At 42.2% G+C, this 24,824-nt stretch overlaps 2 protein-coding genes across 3 annotated transcripts; one reads left to right on the plus strand and one right to left on the minus strand.

Annotated features, from left to right (window-relative positions):
• Positions 1–1,017: 1,017 nt before the first annotated feature.
• Positions 1,018–14,560, minus strand: LOC130115486 (integrin-linked protein kinase). The gene is made up of 12 exons (XM_056283163.1): positions 14,422–14,560; positions 6,800–6,965; positions 5,215–5,310; positions 5,016–5,112; positions 4,804–4,887; positions 4,563–4,648; positions 4,265–4,374; positions 3,904–4,031; positions 3,562–3,683; positions 2,825–2,924; positions 1,380–1,510; positions 1,018–1,215 (listed from the first exon to the last, which is right to left on the minus strand). The coding sequence occupies exons 1-12, from the start codon at positions 14,508–14,510 to the stop codon at positions 1,066–1,068; spliced, it is 1,359 nt and encodes a 452-aa protein (XP_056139138.1). The 5' UTR covers positions 14,511–14,560; the 3' UTR covers positions 1,018–1,065.
• Positions 14,561–14,660: 100 nt separating this feature from the next.
• Positions 14,661–22,338, plus strand: rrp8 (ribosomal RNA processing 8). Of its 2 annotated transcripts, none has more exons than XM_056283162.1 (9): positions 14,661–14,681; positions 19,157–19,285; positions 19,689–19,815; positions 19,916–20,168; positions 20,339–21,215; positions 21,348–21,477; positions 21,559–21,665; positions 21,742–21,838; positions 21,933–22,338. In XM_056283162.1, exons 3-9 carry the CDS (start codon positions 19,711–19,713, stop codon positions 22,044–22,046), a joined length of 1,683 nt encoding a protein of 560 aa, XP_056139137.1. In that variant the 5' UTR covers positions 14,661–14,681; positions 19,157–19,285; positions 19,689–19,710; the 3' UTR covers positions 22,047–22,338. The 2 variants fall into 2 exon arrangements, with proteins under 2 accessions (XP_056139137.1, XP_056139136.1); XM_056283161.1 differs by lacking the exon at positions 14,661–14,681 and adding an exon at positions 16,493–16,757.
• Positions 22,339–24,824: the final 2,486 nt, after the last annotated feature.

A 24,824-nucleotide genomic window follows, 5' to 3' on the forward strand; every position in this document is an offset into this window, starting at 1 on the left:
TGGGAGATTATGGACACAATTGTATACATAATGACACAAATGGTTGATAATTCTCATAGGTACATAGCAACACAATTCAAATGACTGTTTATTGGAATATATAATACAATTAACTATAGCATCTGAAACCAAAGAAATAGTATTATGCCAAATGGTTTAAGTAATCCAGTAGATTGCACAATTTATTACAATTTAAAAGTGTTTGTGTGTGTGTGTGTGTATGTGTGTGTGTAGGGGTGTCAGCAATCTATAGTGGATTACATTTTGTATTTTGAAAGTCACCTTTCCATACCTAAAATAATTGACACTGGCATTTCTGCTACACCAAGTAAACAGTTTGGCTATACGTGCAGCTTCAGCAGACAGACAAGTTCACAATTTGACCAAGATGACTGATTCAACACTGAAAAAGTACTTTAGCAGGATTAATTCTTTCATAATGATGTTAAAGGGATGGATAGATACATGTTTGAATGCTTGGTCATACTTCCCCAAAAAACATAGTTTGACATAACACAACAAGCATCACAATCTTTTAACACACCTTTAACAAGACAAGCTTTGGGTTTATACAACATATAAAATGATTTATTTGGTGCTCCCATTACAGGGAGCAGGCCGCTTACAGTGTCACTTTTGGATAGTGAGTCCACACCAGAGGTAAAATAAGGCTAAATATCGAAGAGAGCAGTGCGACAGGCCATCATCTTCACCTCCACAGGTTGTTCAGTCACAGACAGAGAAAAGAGTACTTAGTCCGCATGATTTCAACTTAAGAGTTGGAAGTCAGTACTTATAGCTCCTGCAAGTGTTGAAGATGAACAGCATCAAAGATGAACATTCAAATAAAAAAATATTGAAAACTCATGAAAAAAAAAATTGAAACCATAAAATAAACGACTGCTGCTGGATTCATTTCAGAGGCAGAAGCTACAGTGGCGTTGAGTGCAGCGGTAGTTTAAGGGTAAGAGTTTAAGGCAATACTGGTAAGCACCACACCACCATATCTGAAAGACATCTGGGGTTTCAATGGGTTCCTCCAAAAGAAGGACAAAAGGAGGTTTTTCACTTGTCCTGCATTTTTTCTAGAATTGGCACAATCATATCAAATTTAGGCCTCTTTGCTGGGTCTTCATTCATGCATATCTTCATGAGTTTGCAGATGTGAGGTGAGATGCCTGGGGGGATAGTGGGTCTCAAACCCTCTAAGGCAACCTGAAATGCAGACGGAAATAACGTACTGATCAAAAATACAAGTGCTGTTAAATGTGGCTTGACATTGATATAATTGTATTAAATAATCACAACTTTATTTTTGTGAAGTTACATGTACATGACGACTAAATTTGATAATCTGGGCAGCAGTAGGCATACTTTACCTTCATGCCAATCTCCATGTTAGACAAGTCGGCAAAAGGCACTTCTCTGGTCACCAACTCCCACAGCAACACAGAAAAGCTCCACATGTCTGCTGATCGACGATTTATCTCTTCGGGTTTCTTCTGCAGGGCTACAGCATAACGTACACAAAGAGAGGGTTGCATAGAGCAAACACATAAAACTCAGTGACAATTGGAGAGTTGATCTTATTGTGTCTTTCTCCATCATCTTAAAACACACATACACTACCGTTCAAAAGTTTGGGATCACCCAAACAATTTTGTGTTTTCCATGAAAAGTCACACTTATTCACCACCACATGTTGTGAAATGAATAGAAAATAGAGTCAAGACATTGACAAGGTTAGAAATAATGATTTGTATTTGAAATAAGATTTTTTTTACATCAAACTTTGCTTTCGTCAAAGAATCCTCCATTTGCAGCAATTATAGCATTGCAGACCTTTGGCATTCTAGCTGTTAATTTGTTGAGGTAATCTGGAGAAATTGCACCCCACGCTTCCAGAAGCAGCTCCCACAAGTTGGATTGGTTGGATGGGCACTTCTTTGAGCAGATTGAGTTTCTGGAGCATCACATTTGTGGGGTCAATTAAACGCTCAAAATGGCCAGAAAAAGAGAACTTTCATCTGAAACTCGACAGTCTATTCTTGTTCTTAGAAATGAAGGCTATTCCATGCGAGAAATTGCTAAGAAATTGAAGATTTCCTACACCGGTGTGTACTACTCCCTTCAGAGGACAGCACAAACAGGCTCTAACCAGAGTAGAAAAAGAAGTGGGAGGCCGCGTTGCACAACTGAGCAAGAAGATAAGTACATTAGAGTCTCTAGTTTGAGAAACAGACGCCTCACAGGTCCCCAACTGGCATCTTCATTAAATAGTACCTGTTAGAGCCTGTTTGTGCTGTCCTCTGAAGGGAGTAGTCTTGACTCTATTTTCTATTCATTTCACAACATATGGTGGTGAATAAGTGTGACTTTTCATGGAAAACACAAAATTGTTTGGGTGATCCCAAACTTTTGAACGGTAGTGTATACACAATAAAATCTCCACTACAATCGTGTTTGATGTTTTGATTTTACTTTTTAGTACTTCAGATGTGTGATCACTTAGATGACTTAGATTAACAATCTAAGTAGTGCATAACACCACTGAGCTTTGGCTAGCAACACCTTCTGGCTGCTTAAGGATGGATTTAATAAAGCATAATTTCTGCATGCAGTCTGAAACAATCACCAGACTTGATGGGTAGTAGTCATCAAGTTATGATTCCAGCCTGCTTGAATTTCAATCCATCCGAGAATACAGTTGTGGACTACACTTGGACCTGAAATTACTGCTAGGCAGTAGAAGATCCCTGTATCTATAATTCATTTTGGTGCTTCACCTGTCACTTTAGTTACTTATTTTGCGAGTGACTCTTACCTTCAGGGGCTACCCATGCAGGAGAGTACATCCTGCCTGGACACTGGAAGGAGAATTTAACATCTGACATGCTGATCCTGGCTGTCATGTCCTCGTCTATCTGTGGACACATACCAAATCAACACATTAGACCCTTTAGTATGTAAAAGAATGAAACAGAAGGAAAGAATGTAACTCATGCCCACAGTCAGACTATACCTTCATAGTTAACAATATAATTTGATTAATACTTCAGTTATATAAAAACAAATGGATACGGGCATCCGGGTAGTGCAGCGGTCTATTCCGTTGCCTACCAACACGGGGATACCAGCTCGAATCCCTGAGTTGCTTCCAGCTTGGTCGAGCGTCCCTACAGACACAATTGGCCGTGTCTGCGGGTGGGAAGCCAGATGAGTATGTGTCCTGAACGCTGCACTAGCGCCTCCTCTGGTCGGTCGTGGCACCTGTTCAGGAGGGAGGGGGAACTAGGGGAAATACCGTGATCCTACCACGTGCTACGTCCCCCTGGCGAAACCCCTCACTGTCAGGTGCAAAGAAGCAGCTGGCAACTCCGCATGTATTGGAGGAGGCATGTGGTAGTCTGCAGCCCTTCCCGGATCGGCAGAAGGAGTAGAGCAGTGACCAGGAAGGCTCAGAAGAGTGGGGTAATTGACCGGATACGATTGAGGAGGAAAAGGGGGGGGGGGCAGATACATGCTAGTGAATAACTGAAACCAAACATGCCTATGCCTCACCATAACACTCTTGCTGTTAAGGTAATGACGAGGAATCATGGGTTCAAGTGTGTGCAGGAAGGCCATCCCACTGGCAATGTCCAGGGCAAACTTCACCGCCTGCGTCTGGTCCACCACAAAGTCTGACAATATAACAACAAGAAAACAATACGTTTCAGCCACACCAAGACAAATCAGACCACACAAGAAAATAAAATTGCTCTTCGAGAGTCAATAAGTTATTGCTCTATACTGGAGAGTGAGGAAACCATAAAGTGACAAAAACTTGCAGCATAACAAATTGCAAATCCACCCAAAACTTGTGGTATGTTAAAACTTTGTGACCAGAGGAGAGGTACTCACTGGTGCCCTCATGTAGCACGTTGTAGAGGGAGCCATAGGGCATCCAGTGTGTGATGATGATGGGGTGAGGGGCAGGAGGAGATTGACATGCTCCCAACATGGGTAGGACATTCGGGTGGGAAAATATCCTGAGGTGGGGCCCAGGAGGGAGGGACATGAGAAACAGGAAGATGGACAAAAAGAGGCAAACCCACATTGGGATTTGACATAAACGGGGACGATTGAGTGAGGCGCAATCCCCAAAAAGAGAAACAACACAAAAAAAGTTCTGGATCAACACTATGCAAACAAACAAAATGAATGAACATCAACAACAACAGAGGACAGAGAGACAGAATATAGCTGGGTGTTTGATGATAACCTGAGTTTGGGATACTCCTCGTTGAAGTCTCTGCTCTTCCGTGTGGTCCAATCACGAACCTTGAGCACTTTAACAACAATTTCATTGCCTTGCCAGCGCCCTTGCCAAAGCTATAGAAGAGAAATGGATATAGGACTAAGTTTCATTATTTACATAGGGAGGGGAAAAAAAACTCCACATACAACTTGGTTTTGCAATTTACGTACTAACGTAATAAGAGTAACTCGTCAGCATGGGAAGTTCAACCAGAATATTCACTCCTATAAAACAATGAAACCAGGAACATAAAAAAACATACTTCTCCAGATTGGTTTTCATTTATCTTTGCTAAGAGGGACAACTGTTTGTAGTCAACGCCTGCATGTTTGTTCAGAGTGCCATTTCCTGTGAACATGAGATTAGGACAAGTATTAGTGACAAACCCTGACGATAGCCCACTCTATTCATGGAAATTTAGTGAAATTTAGACTGATGTAGAAAAAGTAACTGATATGACCAATCCACATCATAAATGGGCTGTAGGAGTCTGTGAGACTTACGAGGTCGAGTTCTCGTCGTGCCTTTCCAGAAGGTATCCTTGAAGGGAACTTTAGTCAAGTTTTGTCCCAATTTCTCTGCTTTTTCTGCATTGAGGAGATATTGATCACAAAAAGAAAATAAACACAAAGCATAAAATGGATGGTTCGGGCAAACATCATCATAAATCAAAAGTGCAAGTGACCATTCAGTGATCCATGGCCATTGTGAATACCTTTGAGGAGTTCTCGCAAATGAGGTTTGGCTTTATCCAGCGGAGTTTCTCCATATTTATTACAGATGCTCACCTGAGCCCCATTAGTTACAAGGTCCTGTAGAAGAGTAGTGTCAGTGACAGTTCAAATGGCTTTCATGAAAAGCATGTTACGGAAAAACACCACGTCCTGGCAATGACCACCAGGGGGCGCACTAACCTCAGCCACTTGGTCTTGGCCCCAGAAGCAAGCATAATGCAGGGGTGTGTTGCCGTGTTCGTTGGCAGTGTTTGTGTCTGCTTTACATTGGATCAGCTAAAAGACAAAGAAGCCGCATTATTCACCAAAAAGGGCTGGTCAGATGCTGTTTGGGCTAAATACACTGGAGGTATTAACGCTACCTAAGGCAGCCATAAACAAGGTTCATCTTGCCTGTGTTGCCACTGACCTGGTGGTTACATTCCAGAGGTATTGTGACATGCCTAATATTAAACTGAATAACTTGGTTTGGAGCAATTCATAACAGATGCCTTAAGTGGCAGTCTCACACTTAAGCAATAGGCCTAAAAACTATGGGCAACAGCAACAGTAAATACAAATCAATATCAATGTAATTTTTACCTGGTGTGAGAGACACAAATAGAATACCTCTCAATATTATTTTTCATTGCTGTTGATATTTTCCAAACTTTAAATTGAATTTATAGAAATTACTTGAAGATTTTGTGCAAAATGTTCTTTAGATGCCACAGATTTACACAATTTGACACGTTTAAGTTTTATAACATCAAATTTATCACACCCTCAGCAAGTTTTGTGGAAATGAAGTTTCCAAAGTCCCACTTGTATAGTAGCTGTCGGTATTATCAAATCTCTCCATCAGCATTGACAGACTTTACCGGCAATTCCCTTCTGTTGAAGTGACTAATCAGTACTTTGTCAAAGGATGAGGTAATGCAAGAACAGACAAGTCTCTACTATCAGAAGTAGCTGTTGGGCTGACATCACTTCAAGTTTCAAAATTAATACCCGAAGACACATCATAACATTTTGACTATTAAGGTTTGCGCAACAAGATGGCAATAAATTTCACCCGTCACCTGTAAAAACTTTGCTCCAAACTAGTATGTGCCTTAACACAAATCATACAGTGCGCATTAGGAAATACACTTACATAACCTTCATACACTACTAGAAACATAGAAGATATCAGTTCCAATCCATTCAAAGCACAACTTCTCACAGTAAATATGCCAGCAAAGTGTTGACAATGTATAGTTTTAGCCATATAATCTGAAAAGACACAGGCGTGTTTGAAGTGCTTAAACTATTGCTTTGCCAGCTCTTTCAAAAAGGCTGCTAAGTGTGCCTTTATTAACACCTACTTGCATGTTTAATTCTTATTCATGTATACGACTTAGGATACATTATGCACATGCACTTGAAGCACTGCATAAAAGGCCATGCAAAAGGACGCTCATAAAATGTGAATGCAACCTTTTCTAACTGAAATGTCATGAGAAAAATCCCTTGACAGAGGGCTCTCAGGCAGTAAGTGAGTCTAAAGATGCAATGAGACTGAGGATAGTTTGCAGTGTAACAATAAAAAATTGGTAGTTTTTTTTTCTTCAGCCAAACTGTATCAATGTAGGGGAGTTACAGAGGTGCTGATCTGCAACTAGTTGAGCATCTTTTTTGTAGTGATCCAAAACTGTTGTGTGCTGTGATCTGTTTAACCAGTACTCTGTCTCATCTGAAACTTGTAAACCATTGCGTGTACGCCTGAGTGTTTGTATGGCCACACCTTGCCCACAATGTCTCGATGGCCATGGCTGGAGGCCAAGTGCAGGGGTGTGTCATCGCCACGGTTCATGACGTTGATGCGAGCCCCTCTCATGATGAGCATGTCTACCACGCTGGAGCGGCCCTCCCTGCATGCCCAGTGGAGAGGGCTGAAACCATGGTCATCCCTAGAGGGAAAGATGGGCACACATTATTGATTGTCTATGAAGAGGTTTCCAGCCATCCGTGACGAAGGGGAAAATGAAAACTGAAAATAAAAGATTAGGAGTGCATAATGGAAATAAACAGCTCTGCAGCCGCAGTACAGTGGTCACTTTGCAACACTGTGGTGTACTCTGAAGACTTGTTTGTCATGGTAGCTCACCTTTACAAAGAACTTTCCTGTCATGAGTGGTACAGTCTGAGAATGTTCCAAGTATTTCTATCAAGAATAGAATAGAATACACTTCGTCATTGTACATACATACAACTAAAATTCATTCTCTGCATTTAACCCATCCTAGCTGTGTAGCTAGGAGCAGTGGGCAGCTGCCGTGCAGCGCCCGGGGACCAACTCCAGTTATTTCTTCCTATTGCCTTAGTCAGGGGCACAGACGGAAGTATCAACCCTAACATACATGTCTTTGATGGTGGAAGGAAACCGGAGCACCCAGAGGAAACCCACAGGGAAAACATGCAAACTCCACCCAGAAAGGACCTGGGACGGCCTGGTGTTCGAACCCAGGACCTTCTTGCTGTGAGGCAACAGTGCTAACCATTGGGCCACCGTGCCGTGCTGTGATAAGCAGAAAATGTGTGATGCTTGCTCACGTCTTAATGGCTTCAAACTAACGAGTGAATACAGATTTTAGGGTTTTTAAGAAATGCAAGTAGTCATGAAAATTTTAGATTATACTATTAACTTGGTTTGGGCAACTTACAACTGCAAAGCTGTGGTTGTATCACATGAAATTTGTCAGATACAGCACTTTTGTCAATCTCAACTCAAAAATAAAGGAGTCAGAATCAGAATAAGTTGATGCCAACTCAGACTGCAGAGGAGAAAAGAGCTTCTGGCACATGTGTCATTGCTCCTCGTGTTAGAGGCACTGGCAGAACAACATGTGAGACAGTGGTCTAATTTAAAATAAAAACTGATCCCCCCCCCACACCCACACACAGAAGTATAAGGCAGCAGGGAGGTAATTAGGAAAATGGAGTGAAAAAGAATATGGTAAGCCAAGCACTTGTTGTGGTCCTTATAAGGGCCAGGGAGACTTCCTTCAGTGTTATCTACATATGCAAGCATGCACACAGACAAACACACAAGCACACTCCTCAGCTGCTGCATGTCATGATGTCATCCTACTTTTTTTTTGGTCCCTACCTCCTACGTCTGCCCTCCCCTCCCCACTTCCCTGGTTTGTGTCACATCTCACTGCCCCTCCCCAAAGCCTCAGTTCATTACCAGATCTTCTCCAATCCCTCCTACTCCTCTCATTGTTGTCTATCCTCTACACATTCAATACTACCACAACAGCTGGAGTCATAATGTCATACCCCAGACTTATTTCAGAGCTGTGCCATCGACACTCTACAACTCTAATAAAGGCTTGCTATTTGAGCACAATGGCACACAACCTTCCAGTCCCTGCATATTCTACTACTACTACTTTCGGCTGCTCCCGTTAGGAGTCGCCACAGCGGATCATCCGTTTCCATTTCTTCATCCATTTCCATTTCTTATCCAGTCTCTGCATATTAATTATGTATTTATGCACATGCCTTGAAAGTAGAGCGAGACAAGCACATTATCATTTCATCTCACAAAGTACTGAGGGAGTATTGTGATACGAGAAGGAATTTGAACCCTCTGCCCTCACTATCAAAGCACTGGCTTGCATTCACAAGGACTAACACATGCATTCTCCCAAGGAAACACTCAAAACACACAGCTGGCAGAGCTTCAGTGCAAAACAGCATCAACAAGTCCACAGAAAGCATCAGTCCCAAGAGACAAATTGAACTGTGCGTCTGTGTGACCTGCTTTGGGTGCAATTTCCTCATACCCCCAGAGGTCAGAGCTTACATATTAATTCACCCCTCAATGAGAGCAGGGGGTCTTACAGCAAGTATACACAGATACAGACTCATTGCTATGCATTAAGAGTTGACCATGTTGTTAGGTCTGAACCACTTTATTGAGGAAGGATGTAGAGTCACAGGAGGAAAGCTTTTAGGTCACTCCTTCAGTGGGGTTTCTTTCAAAATCAAGAACTCAGAAACAGATTCAATGATTTTATACAGCCACCATTTACAAATATGGATAATGCTCCAAATTGTTATCATTTAGCTATGCCTGAACATTAAATTTGTGATGTCATCAAAAGACATGAGCAGACATGAGACCTGAGCAGCTGTGGTGAAAATGATGAAACTGTAAATTGGAAACTGATTAACACCCCTTTCACACCAAACTCAAATGCTGGGGTCCTACTGGGATCGACTTTGGTATGAAAGGGACTGCAGCTCAAAATCCTAGCAAACCAGTCCTAGATACAGCACAGCAGTGTTCCTCAGCACTGACAGACCAATTTCCTGATATTATGTTGGTGTGAAAGGGTCTCACAGAATCCCAGTATTTGCGTGTTGTGTTTGACACATCACATTAAACACACAACAAATGAAGATGCATATTCCAGTTCCAGATAGGTATCTGCAAACAAATCAGTTTTGCATTCTACCAGAAAAATATTCCTCTCTATTTGGCTGCACTGTAGCTGCAGTGGAGTAGCAAATGTAATAACACTGGCAAAAAGCAACTACATGTTTTACAGTTGAGAATAATCAGGTCCATCTACCATTGTTCAAGACCAAAATAAACAAAGAGACAATACAGAAGTGATCATAGAGGTCTGACCTAATTATAATGCAGGATTTCACTGTGTGTCTATAAAAGGAAGCTATCCAGGAAAAGGCTAAAATTGGCATAGAGGTGTGAAAGGTTTTTTTTAACAATCCCAGGATTTGTTAACTTTAAGGAAAAATCCAAGAATTTTAGTGTGAAAAAGGCTTAAATTTATTACTTGTTATGACCCCAAAAGCATGTCCCAAATCCCAGTAAAAGTCATGCTACACAGGTGCTGTCACAGAGATATCCTCAAGTGAGTCATGTGGTTTCTAACTTTGGGGGAAAAAACACAACTCTACTTCACAGCTCTACCCATCTCTTAGATAATTGGTATCGGATGAAGTCAACTTTAATGGGAACATTTTGCCTTAAAGCCAGAGACATCTAATTGGGTTTGGTACCTAACTTGGCAGCTTAGCAGTCAAGAGCAGTCCCCCCCCCCAACACACACTAGTGCCAGGGCTCCCCTCCCCACATTGGCTGGGGAAATTTATTTCAGGCACTTCCACCTGCCAACAGCCCTCAGCTTGGCAGATAGTAGAGGTCCAGGGAGAGCCCCAGTTTGCACTCCGTGTCTCTCTGCCTTGACATCCCCTTCAGTTGTAAACTGTGACACAATGGAGGGAAAACAGATTCACTTTCAGGAAAATCCATCCACAAAGTGAGGGTGAGAACATCTGTTTAATGGCACTACTTTCTAGAAGATACAGAAGAATTAAGAATGGCCTTGATGTTAAATTGTTTTTGATCTTAGACCGTTTTACGACCAGGAAACCAAACATAAGGAATAGGGAGACATGCGAGAAATATAGTCCGAGCCTAGCCCACACATAAGATGGTTACAATGCAATGAATGTAATGACCCATCCCGCTGAATTTGCTCGGCCCTGTCACCATGAAAAAACAGAAACGGGGGCATGGGCTGAAATCTCACATCTACCCCCACCCCCATGTGTTTATATATAAACTGCAACCATCCTGTACATCTACTTTTTTGCCAAACAAGAGGCTATAAATTCAAGATGCATTTAGTAGGCTCATTAAGAATAACCTTTAAAGGTGCAATGGGAGACAGCCAGCTCTGTTCAAATTACAATTTCGATAGGGATTCTCTCCTAGATGCAGGCCTGCTTGTAAAGGAGGTTAAATCAGACAGCGACCACAACTCTGGATTACATATTTCTATGCTACCCAAAACAGTGGAGTGGACACAGCCCACAACTAGAGACCAAACAAGATACAAATAGGGCATTGTGAGGAGTGGGGGTAGGGCAATGGGACGTGGTACTCTTGCAATGTAATGTTCACTGTTTTCACATAGTATTCACGACTGGAATGTTGCTTCGTTAAAATCCAATATATTTGGGCCATTTATCAAAGCTTTATTTAAGCAGATAGATTATTTCTCAAGAACAACACGTCAGCATGAAGATAAACAGTATGCTCATAGGCCCTACCTTGTGATAAACTTCTTTTTTTTAATATACTTTATATTCTAAAATGCTTATAATACTTAAAAAAAGTTTGACTAAAATTCATTCATTCATTCCTTATCCAAACCGCTTATCCTTACTCAAGAGCCGCGGGGATGCTGCAGCCTATCTCAGCAATCATGGGCGGCAGGTGGGGAGACACCCTGGACAGGCCGCCAGACCATCACAGGGCTGAATAGTGTGTGAGAGATTATCAAAAATGATAAAATAGAGCTTGTTTAAAAATCCAAGGATGATGGGTTTTTTTTTTAGGGCAGTGTTTTCATTGGATCCGGATCATCCATTGGTAGGCTAGCTTCCATAAACTGTAGTAGCAGAGTAAAAGGTCATCCAAATATCAAAAAAGACTACAAGAAAAAACAAAACCTAAATGACTGGGCAGAACACAGCATTCTTGGTACTTGTGCACAGCTTTAACTTTCTAATTAACTCTTTTCAACCAGGGGGAAATGTTGAGAGGAAATGAGTGGCACTATCTAATGCCTCCGGGAGAGGAATACCGGAAATAAGAGTGGAGGAAGGGAAGGTGATATGCTCTGCTACAGCTTGTGCATTCCTTCTGTTAAAAATTCAGACAAGGCTTAGGACACACACACACACACACACACACACACACACACACACACACACACAATCTCTCTCTCTCTCTCTCTCTGAACTGTCTCTTTTGGTCCTGCCCACCGCAATATTCTCCTCCCCTTTACTACTCATTTTTGGTAGGTGGTAGACTGTTCCCTTGGGGCCTACATGTTATTCCTTGTAAGGAGATTCAGCATTCCTCGACTACTCTTTTGTGTTGGATTTACGTTTCTGCTAACGCACTGACACTGAAATTAGTGAGCGCAAAAACTCAAGACTTTAAAGCAAGATGATTATTGTTAAGGCCGGCTTTAATCTAAATAGGAAAGGAAGAATTAAGACATTTGGGTCTTGAAACTGTCATTTCACTGCAAGGAAATTTGAGGTCTATATGCGCTTTACCCATTGGGAAAGATATATCAACTCGAAAAGGGGCCTTGACATGCAATCAAGCTAATGGATGAAAGTTCCAAGTGGGGGCACTTTCACCTACAGCAGCTAGATTTATTTGCACCATCTCAAATCTTGAGTGAAAAAGACACAAAGACTAGAATAGTGCAAAACCAGAGAGCATTATCATTTTTCAAGCCCCCATCCCACCCACTTGCCTTTTCCATGTACATATGGTGTGTGCTGCAGAAGAATTTCGAAAGGGATACCTTGGAAATTTTGTTCATGGTCTGTGCAATACAGCTACACTATCCCCTCATGGGGAAAGGGAAATATTAGACATTTATGGGAAAATAATAAAAGTTTTAGGCCTAAACTCTTGTGAATCATTTAAGCAGACTCTCCTCTGGGAAAACATTACTTTGCAAATAGCTTTTCTTGATAAGAATGTAACCTTGATTTAGTGCAAATGTTGGCCTCAGGTGATGAAAGGGAATCATCATATTTCCCTTACATCACCCATGGATATTGAGTTGTGAATTACACTTTCTATTCAGAATCATTCCAATTCAACTTCTCATGTGGAAAAATGTGATATCTGGTCCCTCATTTATACGTCAGCGGGACTTTTGGACATCAGTGCAGAACAGATGATTCGTTTACAAAATGTTACAGATGTTTGAACATCTTTTAGTGTATATGTTCATGTTAAACTATTACGCAAATGAGTTGAGAAAATGGAAAAACGTGATCATTGAAAAAGCCACCCTTTCTCTTTTGAGAGCATTGGAGGAAACTGACTTGAGAAACCTCAGAAACTAGATGCAAAAGTCCTCCATATGTGAATGATCTCTTGTACAATGGTGAAGGGAGTCATGGGGGTAACCACTTTCTTGAGACTTTGAAAACACATTACCAGAAATATTGGCTTCTGACTACTACAGCAATACATGTCTTTTCAACAAAAGACTTACATGTCACTCCTTGCTTACTCAGAAAACAAAAACTGGAAAAAAAGTGGAAAAAAAACCCTACAATGTTAATGTGAGGGGTCTGGGATAGCCATCAATACGCACAAACTCCGCCAAGGTTCTCCTTAAAGAGTCATCCAAGGATAAAGAAGAGGGAACAGTCCAGGATTGATGGCTTAGTATACAATCAAACTGAGTATGCCGAATAACTGCCAAGTAAAGATGTCATGTCCTACTGCAGTAGCTCGGGAGCAGCTGCTCCCAAATCTAAGGGAACCGTTTCAGGGGATATTTAATGTTTCCTTTTGCTCTGAAGGGCTCAATAAAAATTTAAATCAACAAATTCAAGTGATGAATTCTAAAAATCTGGAAGTGGTCATGATGAACACAAGGCATTGGGTTTCATGCTGAAAAACACCTGCCATAATGCCTTTGATTTTATTGAAATCCCAGAAATATGTCCAGAAAAATACAGAATATGTCCGGAATACATAGGTTCACATCTTAAGCAAGGGTCTCACTAGCAATTGGGCAGATGTAACCTCTACCAAAAAATCGTGTGACTCATCTCATTTAAACAAGGACAATGACACTGCATTATATTAGTCACAAGCTTCTCATCTATGTTGTGTATCAGCTCACATTCATTGTCACACAATTGCCATGCATAAAAGAAGAACAATAACTTCTTTGGTGCATCTATAGCACAGCAAACATCACAGAGCCAATAATTTGCATTTAAATTAAACCAAAGCTTGTCACAGAAACTCACCTTCATAACCAACCAATACAAGTACATTATACTTTGACGATTCTTTGACCTAGGAAGCAATTCTGTACCACTTTAATGGCCCTGCGCAGCTCAGCGAGCAAGGCAATAACAATGACAGGACTAAGGTTTTAGTTCCAACTATATTCACAGCAGTCAGCATGACTGGCTGTTTGCAATCTGGCACTGAAGTGCTTTGGATAAAAGCATACACCCAAATTAATGCCCTGTCTTGTTATTTAAGCATTCATGCACTTTGTCGAAATAGGTGTTAGTGGTAACTTGACTGTCAAAACTTCTTCGATAAGGCCTGTGCACCAAGAACACTTGCTTTATGCAACACCCAAGTGCACTCAGAAGAGATCAGTCAATTACTATGGCAAAAGCAAACGTTAAACTGAACTTTTACTTTCAATTAGGCTAGAAGGCCACAAATAGGAGTGGTTTGTGAATTGGAGTTGCAAACAATGTCCTAGTGATAAGATAAGGAAAAAAGTTACAGTTTTTCCAGAGAGGCAACTTTTGGCTTACCCTTGATTGAGGTCATTCTCTGTGTTGTCCAACCACAAGCGCACTGCTACTGCATTGCCTTCCCGGCACTGCGTGAAGATATCATCCATGATCTTGCTGTTTTACTCTTCCTCTTCCAGATGCACTGAGCCTCCTGGGTGGAGATATGGAACTGTGCTTGGGGGACCGGGTCAAACAAGAGAGGCGGCAAGAAGAATTTCAGAGGGTGGCGTGGCGAGCATCCATCCCTCATCTGGGGCGGTCAGGACCAAAACCAAGAGGTGCTCACTGGCACTTAGACAGGCCTGCAAAACATACAGGAGCACTCAAGGTTTCGTCATTTTGAATCAGCATTCTTCGCCTACAAATCCTTTTCTACCATGTGACAGACGGGTTTTTCTGATTATCCTATAAGACATGTATATAGTTGTATAACTACAAAATGAAAAATACCTCTAACTTAAACGTCAAACTTGAGGTGGGAATTCCTTCTCATTTATATCAATTGCGCTGCTGTAAACTCAAAAAATCGAAAAAAGCCAGACAGCCAAGAGACCGGGCGATGAGCAACCCTGCCTGTCTGTAACAGTACTGGGTGGGTAACGCAGCTGAGCAACGTATTGCAACGCCATTAAACCTGGCGATGACTAACGTCCACTGTAGTGTCATAGCTAGGAGACATAAATAACCTTTTAAACGCAGGCACGATTGAAAGAAAAAAGGTGTGAACCCACAACGAAATCTCAAACCGATGGACGATGACAGGTCCATTTCAACTGCTACTAGTTTGCACGTATAAAAATGGGGGGAAATAACTACAAAGCTGTGTCGTTTCCTTCAGCAACTCTACCTCAGTATCTCCCCAACTGCAGAGCAAAGGGGAGCAAAACTAGTAATTCTGACTACCTTCGGTCACAAGCTACCTCACTAACACAAGAAACAGCGATAACGTTAGCTAAACTAGCTTGACTGCCACCCACACCACGCAAGTGAATGAACGATAACGTCGACCGTACAAGAACAAGCACAAAACGTTAGGTTGGGCCAGATAAGGTGCCTTTCATTCCCCCTGCGAAATGAACTTAGTTTGAATCGGATTTGCTAGCAAGCTAATTAACGCTAGCCAGCTATCTGGACGCCGCGGTCCCTCCGGCTCTCATCTGCCGCTGGCGGGGAACCCGACTCACAACGCATCGTTTGTGGGTTAAAATGAAACGCGAAAGGATTCTTAAAGCGAATAACTTACCAGGCGTATTCAACGGGTCTCTTTTTCCAATTTAGAATCGGGGGGGGGGGGGGTAAAAGTTGTTCACCACAAAATTGTATATACAAAAGATTGAATACCCTGCTCTGTCCACACCCTCGCCGTCGTACGTACGTGCTAACGTTGGAAGGAAATAGCCCCCCCTGCAGCGCCCCCTACTGGACTATAAACCGCCAGCCTACAGTCATGCCAATATTTGTTCCCTCGGGGTGTAAATTTCCAACCTGTAACTGGTCGCCTTTGTCGAATTAATGTAATATGATCACAAAACGTTTACGAATAGTTTGCTCCATAAGCATGCATATCACCGTGATAAGACCACAGAGGTGTCCGAATAAAAGCAATCATTTCTTAAGAGAAAGTATTTTGTTCATGAAACGCAACCCTGAGTAAGGATACGCCGCTTGGATAATGAATGAATGAATGCATGAATGAACTACAGACCCGAACTCAATGCACAGGCAGCATGGCAAAACATGCCTATAATTAGTGCATTAAGTTTTGCCGCGAAGTATTCAAATTAAACGTTACAGCAACCGGCACATTTATTTGATATTGCTGCAAAGGTGGCTGTCTCCACGCGTTGCTGTTGCTGCACTGGGGGGGCAAACGAAGACACAAACACACTGATCAGACACACTGGGTAATATTTTCATCCAGTTTCTCAAATGCACATGCAAAGAACGCATTGGGTTTTGAAATGACATATTCTTTCTCCGTTTTATTTGAAGTATATCCCACCATCGAACTCGGTGTCCCATTCACCGAGCTTCTACGTCATTTACATGCGCCTATCGTTTTGTTGCGTTTCCTTTGGACTGTCAGTAGTCTTAACTGTCTTCGCCTTGAACCAGCATGGTTGGGGCAACCGATCGTTGCCAGAGGGGAGATGTTGGGTTCATGGGATGTTTTCGCAGGGGTGGAAATGGCGTCGAAATCTGAGACAGAGAATGAGAACACGAGAGAGTCTGAAAACAAGAAAAGGAAGAATAGATTGAATTGTTCAAGCGATTCCAGCCAGTCATTGCGACGTATCTCGTTAGGATGAAAAGCCGTGACAAAAGAAGACGGGATTTCCAAGGACCCACATGAGGTAGGAAAGTTTGTAGGGAGAAAACCTGGAGATGAACGATCGATCAGGATAAGTAGAAGTGGGATGGTTATCACTGTATCGCAAAGCGTCAGAGAGATAGAGCCCTTAAGATTGAGGTATTTAGACTTTATCTCTGTGACTTGCTTCCCACTCGGATTAGAAGCAAAGAAAAAGGGAGTGATAAGTGGCGTGCCGCTGTCAGTAGAGGTTGAGTCATTTCGGGATGTTACAGGTGTGTGTGAGGCTAGAATAATGACAAGATTACAAGGGGGGCGGGGGGGACAATAATGCTGAGTGTTTGCCTTTTGTAGGGGAATTGCCGGAAAGAGACTACTACTACTTTCGGCTGCTCTCGTTAGGGGTCGCCACAGCAGATCATCCGTTTCCATCTCTTCCTGTTCTCTGCATCTCGCTCTGTCACGCCAACCACCTACATGCCCTCCCTCACCACATCCATAAACCTGCTCTTTGCTCTTCCTCTTTTCCTCTTGCCTGGCAGCTCCATCTTCAGCATCCTTCTCCCAATATACCCAGCATCTCTCCTCTGCACATGTCCAAACCATCTCATTCTTGCCTCTCTTGCTTTGTCTCCAAACTGTCCAACCTGAGCTGGCCCTCTAATATTTGTTCATAATCCTGTCCTTCTTCGTCTCTCCCAATGAAAATCTTAGCATCTTCAATTCTGCCACCTCCAAATCCGCCTCCTGTCTTTTCATTAGTGCCACCGTATCCAAACCATACAACATAGCTGGTCTCGCTATCATCTTGTAAACCTTTCCTTTAACTCTTGCTGGTACCCTTCTGTAGCAAATCACTCCTAACACTCTTCACAATCTCCACCCTGCCTGCACTCTCTTCTTCACCTCTCTTCTGCACTCCCTGTTACTTTTAACAGTTGACCCCAAGAATTTAAACTCATCCACCTTTGTCACCTCAACTCCTTGCATCCTCACCATTCTGCTGTACTCCCTCTCATTCATGCATATGTATTCCGTCTTTCTCCTACTGACTTTCATTCCTCTTCTCTCCAGTGCATATCTCTACCTCTCCAGGCTCTCCTCAACCTGCTTCCTACTCTCGCTACAGATCACAATGTTATCCACGAACATCATAGTCCGTGGAGACTCCTGCGTGATCTTGTTCGTCAGCCTGTCCATCACCATTGCAAACAAGAAAGGGCTCAGAGCCCATCCTTGATGCAATCCCACCTCCACCTTGAGCCTATCCGTCATTCTTACCACACACCTCACCACTGTCACACTGCCCTTGTACATATCCTGCACCTTGTACATACTTCTCTGCCACTCCCGATTTCCTCATGCAACACCACACCTCTCTCAGTACATATACTTTCTCTAAATCCACAGACACAATGTAACTCCTTCTGACCTTCTCTATTCTTCTCCATCAACATTCTCAAAGCAGACATCACATCTGTAATGCTCTTTCCTAGCATGAAACCATACCGCTGCTCACTAATCATCACCTCTCCTCTTAACCTAGCTTCCATTACTCTTTCCCATATGTTCATGCTGTGGCTGATCAACTTTTTCCTCTGTAGTTGCTACAGCTCTGCATGTCACCCTTATTCTTGAAAATCAGTACAGTATGCTTCTCCACTCCTCAGGCATCTCACTTTCCAAGATTGTGTTAAACAATCTAGTTAAAAACTCCACTGCCATCTCTCCTAAACACCTCCATGCCTCCACAGGTTTGTCGGATATGAGTTGCTGGAAAGAGTATACCTTGATTATGTGAGTTACAGTGTGAGCCCATATGAGCGAGCCTCTCTCAGACGTTTTTTTGTCGTCAAGAATATGGACATGTTGCTGCAGTATGTAATGGAGTCAGAAGATGTGGGAAGCACAACTGCAATGTGGAAAATTGTAAAGTTGATAAAGCACAAAGTGCCTGCAGTGCAAGGGAAATCATGATACATGGTCAGCACAGTGTCCAAAAAGAATTAAGGAAGATAAAGTGAATAAGATGAGAGCAGAAAGGGGATTGTCGTATGGTGAAGCTGCTAAAAGAGTTGAGAGAAACAACGAGAATGACATGAGACAAGAAGCTAATGAGGACAAGTCAGTCAGGAAGCATGCTGAGTTTTGCTTTTGTAAGGACCAAATGAAGATTTTGGCCTTTTGGGAGTGGTAATTAACTGTACTGCTGGAGTAGAAAGAAAATCTGAGAGAATTGACAATTGTAGATGCAGCAAGGACATTTCTGGGTGTTATGGGAGTTTCTGGGGAAAGTGTGCAGCAGCTGCTGAGAGGCTTTTAGTCCTCCTTAGAAACCTGTGAAATAAAGTTTGATTGAGAAGATATGAGGTTGGGGGTTTTTTTGTGTTTTGTTTTGTTTTTTGTAAGTAAATAGATTTTCTGGTTCACTCTCCATTCCAGTTGGTGGCGGTAAAGCGCTAAATCATTGTTTGCCAACCACCAATAAACCTAAAAAGGAAGAAGAAGAACCAACGTGGTTTGCACGGCTAACGAGGATGAATGAGAACATTGACAGACACGACTAACGAGGTAACGTGACCGTTTTACTTAATCTTTCGCAGCTCGTAACGTCTTTATGTGATTTTTTTAGCGACAGAGACCATTTGACAGATAAATGCGGTCATCTTGGCTAAGATTGTTTTCTTGACACTCGGAACTATGTTGTGTATAGATGATGCTAATGCTAGCCTGTATTGTGTAGCTAGCAACATTAACGAGTTGACTAACTTAAATCAGTGAGAGACCCCAACTTCTCCAAAGGAATTGAATCTCCAGTTGCACTCGATTCAATTCCTTTGGATAACCATGACCTGGATGAATGAGAACATTCACAGACACCCCAACTTCTGTCTTAAATTTCTTGCTAACAAGCTAATGATGTATAAAGGTGCATACGCTGTACCTCAGTTACCTATGTGGAAATTCTTTGCAGTCAAACAACACAACAGATAACCATGTTTATCGTGGATGAAGATTGGAATGATGAACCCGATTCTCTAGTCCTGAGTAATACTGTTCTCAAAAGTACTCAAAAGACTGACTGCAGCATCGATGTCAAGGTAGGCACCATTTGATTCACGAAGTCATTCTGTTACTACAAAAATATGTAATATGAATTGTGATGTGTAGGTGTCAAACTGATTATGCTCCTCTAAATAGTCAAAGCGAGTTGGAAAAAAGAGCCTGTTACGGACCCTTCAGACACTGGGATCCGTACCAGAATGGAAGAACGAAGGACCCCAGGAGGGCTGTGATAGTGACACAGAAACGACCCCGTTACAAACGAAGAGGAAGAAAAAAAGAAGCAAAAGGCGAAGGCAAGGGGATGAAAAAGACAAAGACGACGGTGATGTACACCTGGTTGGCAAGGACGAAAAACCGGCACCCAAATTGAAGAAGAACGTAAAATTCGGTGAGTGATGAATTGTGTGAAGGCTGATGCCGTATGCCCAAATGTGCTTTGCTGCTGCATTTCGGCACACCCTGCAGATCTGCCACATTTCATACCTTCACTCATATTTCTAGCTGACAAGTTCTTGTATTACTTTTTGCTTTGCTCATTTTGCTTTATCCTTGCTTTAGGTTCTCAAAAAATAAAGAAAACAGATTTGCATACAGAGAAAATTGAAAAAACTCCAGCAGTTAAGTCGAGAGAAGAAATTGAAGAAGATGCAGGGAAATTAAACCGGAAGCAATGGAGAAACAGAATGAAAAACAAGAAGAGATGTAAAAATAAATACAGACAAGATAAGCCTGAGCAAAAAGAAATTACAGAAGGCACTAAAGAACAATGCAACACAGAGGGGCAACTAAAAGAGAATTCGCAAAATAACAGCAGTAAAAAAGTGCTTACTCAAACACCAGCCCAAAAAACAAAAAAGGATAGGGAACTCAAACCACACGAAGGAAAACCCATGTCTTTGTCAGTGGACACACAAACAGTCACAGGAAATAAGAGCCTTACCGCTCAAGGGGGTAAGCATAAAAAAAGTTTATTTGAATCTTCTCACCACAAATCAAAACAGGACACAGCTGAACCTCAAAGGGAGATTGCAGATGACCACCCAACATCTGCTAAGAGACCCAAGCTCGAGATGAACAATGAACTGCGTCAAAAAAGAGAGAAGTTACGGAGGCTGCTCAGCAGTCAGGAACCAGACAACCGAGAAGGCGGGACAGAGCCTAAGGAAGAGGATAAAGCAGCACATGCAGAGCAAGAGGTCAAAGAGGCTATAGTAGACCGCTCTGCAACCCTGAGAGCCCGTATGGAACAGCGGTTGGAAGCAGCACGTTTTCGCTACATTAATGAGCTCCTGTACACCACATCCAGCGGTGAAGCAAAACGCATGTTCAAACAGGATCCCCAAGCATTTGGGATTTACCACAAGGGCTACACAGCTCAAGTTCAGAGATGGCCAGCTAATCCAGTGGATGCTATTATCGCCTACATTCGTCGAAAGTGAGACATTTTGTATTGTATGTGCATGCATTTTTTTTCTACAAAAAATGTACTGTAAGGGTTTGTTTTTGTTTTTTGTTCTTTTGTATTTTTAGTTGTGTTGGAGTTGACATGTCTGTTAATTTGTTTCAGACCTGCCTCTCTAGTGGTTGCAGACTTTGGCTGTGGTGACTGCAAGATTGCCTGTAGTGTAAAGAACAAAGTGCACAGCTTTGACCTTGCACCGGTCTCTGAGCTTGTAACTGTCTGCGACATGGCCAATGTGAGTCTTGACCAGTTTGTGATGCCAGTTGCTCTACACTGTCTCTGTGATTGACATTTAATGCGCTTTCATCCTCTGCAGGTTCCTCTTGATGATGGCACCGTGGACATTGCTGTGTTTTGCCTTTCGCTTATGGGGACCAACCTGACGGATTTTTTAGTGGAGGCTAATCGTGTCTTGGTGATGGGGTAAAACATTTTTGGTGACCCATTATAGCAATGTTTTTTCATTGTGCGTTGTCTTTAACTGTTACACACTATTTAGGGGTGTCCTTCAAGTAGCAGAAGTGGCAAGCAGATTTGATGATGTACGGCGCTTCCTGACTACAATGGCCACTCTAGGATTCAAGCTTGTTTCCAAGGTAAGGACTATGAGACTTCACAACAGTAAATGCAAATAACAATGTTGTCTTGTACTGTTTTCGTTTGTATTTAATTTGTTTTATGCCCTTTTAGGATACAGAAAACAGTCACTTCTACACCTTTGAATTCATCAAGACACAAGATGCTCCAGAGAACATGAAAAAATTAAACCTGCAGTTGAGGCCGTGTGTGTACAAGAAAAGATGAGTGAAAGTGAAAGGACTTAATTATAAAACGTGCACTTGTATTTAGTTGTGCTTTATGAAATCTATTCAAAGCTTCCCCTGAAATATCCGTGTAATGGATTGTGGTGGTGTCCATTCACATTGGTTTCCCTTCTGTATACGCTGAAAGATTTTATTGATTTATTACTGATAAATATAACATTTCATGTTGTGCTTTTTCTGAGAAAGTGTTTCTTTAAAATAGTAATCCTGTCATGAAAAGTGGAATTGAAATTTCATCATCGATGGGGGAAATTAATTAAGAACAGTACCTAAATCCAGGGGATTATTCCTTTTTTTATTCCTTTTTCTCCTGTAATGAAGTGGTTGGCAAATACCAACTTTCACAGAGAGTCTGTTTTGCCTGGACATGCAGGGATGCATTGATTTTTTTTTATGATTTTCTTTTGCTTGGGAAAACTTTCATCTCCTTCCTTTGGAATTTTCAAAGTTGAGATGGTAGAAAACAGGTGGGATATTGCAGGTTATTCATAAACACCATCCAGGTAGCACTGCTGCTAAAGTGGGGTTAGACTAGAGCGGAAGAGCAGAGGGGCCGAGCTTGTGTTGCGTTTGAATTGTCTCGTTAAACTGCCAGACGAGAAGGAACAACACGAGCGGTTGCCATAAGCCAATTGAATACAAAGACCGGAGGAACCAGGGGTGTATTTTGAACTACTTCCATTGTTATGCTACCCTGCTCTGCGTGAGTGGTCTCAAAAATGGCTTGGCAGGCAAATGTGGGGAGGTTCATATATATGGTGACAAGATCCAAGAGTGGCACATACTTCGGGTAACTGAAAATATTTAAACTGTGATGGATTTTAGTCTCGGGAATGTAAAGCTGTGTGGGAAGTGCTTTTTTTATTATTTAATGACACGCAATGCATACTGGGGAGTTAAAGCAGGGGACGATTGAGGCCACTGCGCACGATGACCAATGGATTGCATAAACATTAATTTGTCACAAGAGGGCGCAATGACACAGCTTACTGTGAGGCTCTGTGGCATGGCCTTAGAATTGGTGCAAGTAGTCCCCGTGGTTGATGAGGAAGAAGGCGCTTCATCAGCCTCTATCTTGATCATAACTTTCAGAATAATTTTAAATTTATCACCCGATATCGGAAAATGAGCCAACGTCATGAGTGTGACTTTCACGTCCCCTTGCCACTTGGGTGACTCAGGCAGCATCCGGCCACACATTTGCTGTTACAGCATGTTGTTGTGTTACAGCATGCTGTGTTGCAGGGCTGAGATTTAAAGTGTAAGCTGAAACCCCCTCGAGTCGCCTGCGACAGCTGTAGAAATGCGACGGTCTCGGGTGATCGTCACGCTTTCAATGACAAAACAATGTTCCGTTATACCACCCCCACCCCCTGCTGTATTTAACATTTCAAGGTAATCTGTTTTGATGGTCAGAAATTAAAGATAACCAAGTGACCGAGGTGCAGCTCCATGCCCCCCCCCCGGCGGTTTTAGAGACGCTTCGTGCTCACGTTGCAGCGTTGCCTTTATTCAAACGTGTGAATAAACGCTTGTTAGCCCTGCCAAATTAAGCGAACATAAAACTTTTTTTTTATTTTCATGCATAATATAGAATTGTAAAACTATAAACGGGCTTTATCGAATTCACCTCTCAAAACTACAGTTCAAGTATGAATGCAACAGGGGTAGGGGGGGTGTAAACGTTGAGTCTGTCGACTAAAAGCCTCGGAATTTACATTCATCACAATGCATAAAACGCCAAGTCTCCAGATACTGTGTTAATGCTCCAGTTAAAGTTGCGTCAGAAGGCATAAAAAAAACACAGATGACTCCTTGGTAATGCCGTCAGGTTGTCAGCTGGTTGTTGAATCCAGTGGCAGATCCGAAGAACTGTAAATCTTGTCACACATTTACACGGTGGACTTGATGTCCAGGACTATGGCGTAGCTGACAAGTTTGGTGTATTCCTGATCGTCCTCTGCCGGCAATGCAGCCTTCAGCTCAGGGGAACAAGGGTCCTGCAACCCAGTCGTCAAGGGTGTAAGGGTCTCCCGTCTCTGAAATAAACGTACAGCCATCATGGTCAGGAAATGAAACCAGAAACTGTTAATGCTGAACACATCTGTGTTTAATGGGCATGATTAGCAGTTTCAGTAGACAGGGAAATACTTGACAGACATCTGAAAGAGTTAAACGCACATTGCGTCACTTGGTCTTACCTCAGATCGACTTCTGTCGTTTCTTTTGCTGAAAATCAGAACAAAAATAAGAGTTAATTGGATTGTTGACCCCTAGATTTGGAGGAAATTAAACACCCCTAGGTGGCACTGTGACTTACTCCAAAGAGTGAATCAATTCAGCTAGGCTACTTGCAAGTGATGGGTCGTATATACCATATAGTCAATGGTGTGAATGCTTTACACCACAAAATAAGAATGGAAGACGGTGGTGATCCCGAGTCGTCATCTTCTGATGTCAAAATGACTAGCAGGCCTTCATGACCCCGATGGAGGGGTCATGAAGTCTTGCCCCTGTCAAAAAGTATTCCTAGCATTGGCAGGGTGACTCAAATCCCAAAATAGGTTTTCTCTTAGGGAGTCATGTTTTCTATGTGTATACTGTCTGACCGACCTTCCCAAATTAGCCTGACATTACCCTCCCTCAGGAACAAGAGATAATGGGGCAGAGGCTTACCCAGACCAATGGCACCTTGACAAAATGTTCTGACCAGCAAAGCAAGTCTATTGAAAAAGCCTCTGAACCCACTATTGTGTGC

The sequence above is a fragment of the Lampris incognitus genome, chromosome 7 (assembly GCF_029633865.1).
Source record: "Lampris incognitus isolate fLamInc1 chromosome 7, fLamInc1.hap2, whole genome shotgun sequence".
Lineage (NCBI taxonomy): Eukaryota > Metazoa > Chordata > Actinopteri > Lampriformes > Lampridae > Lampris > Lampris incognitus.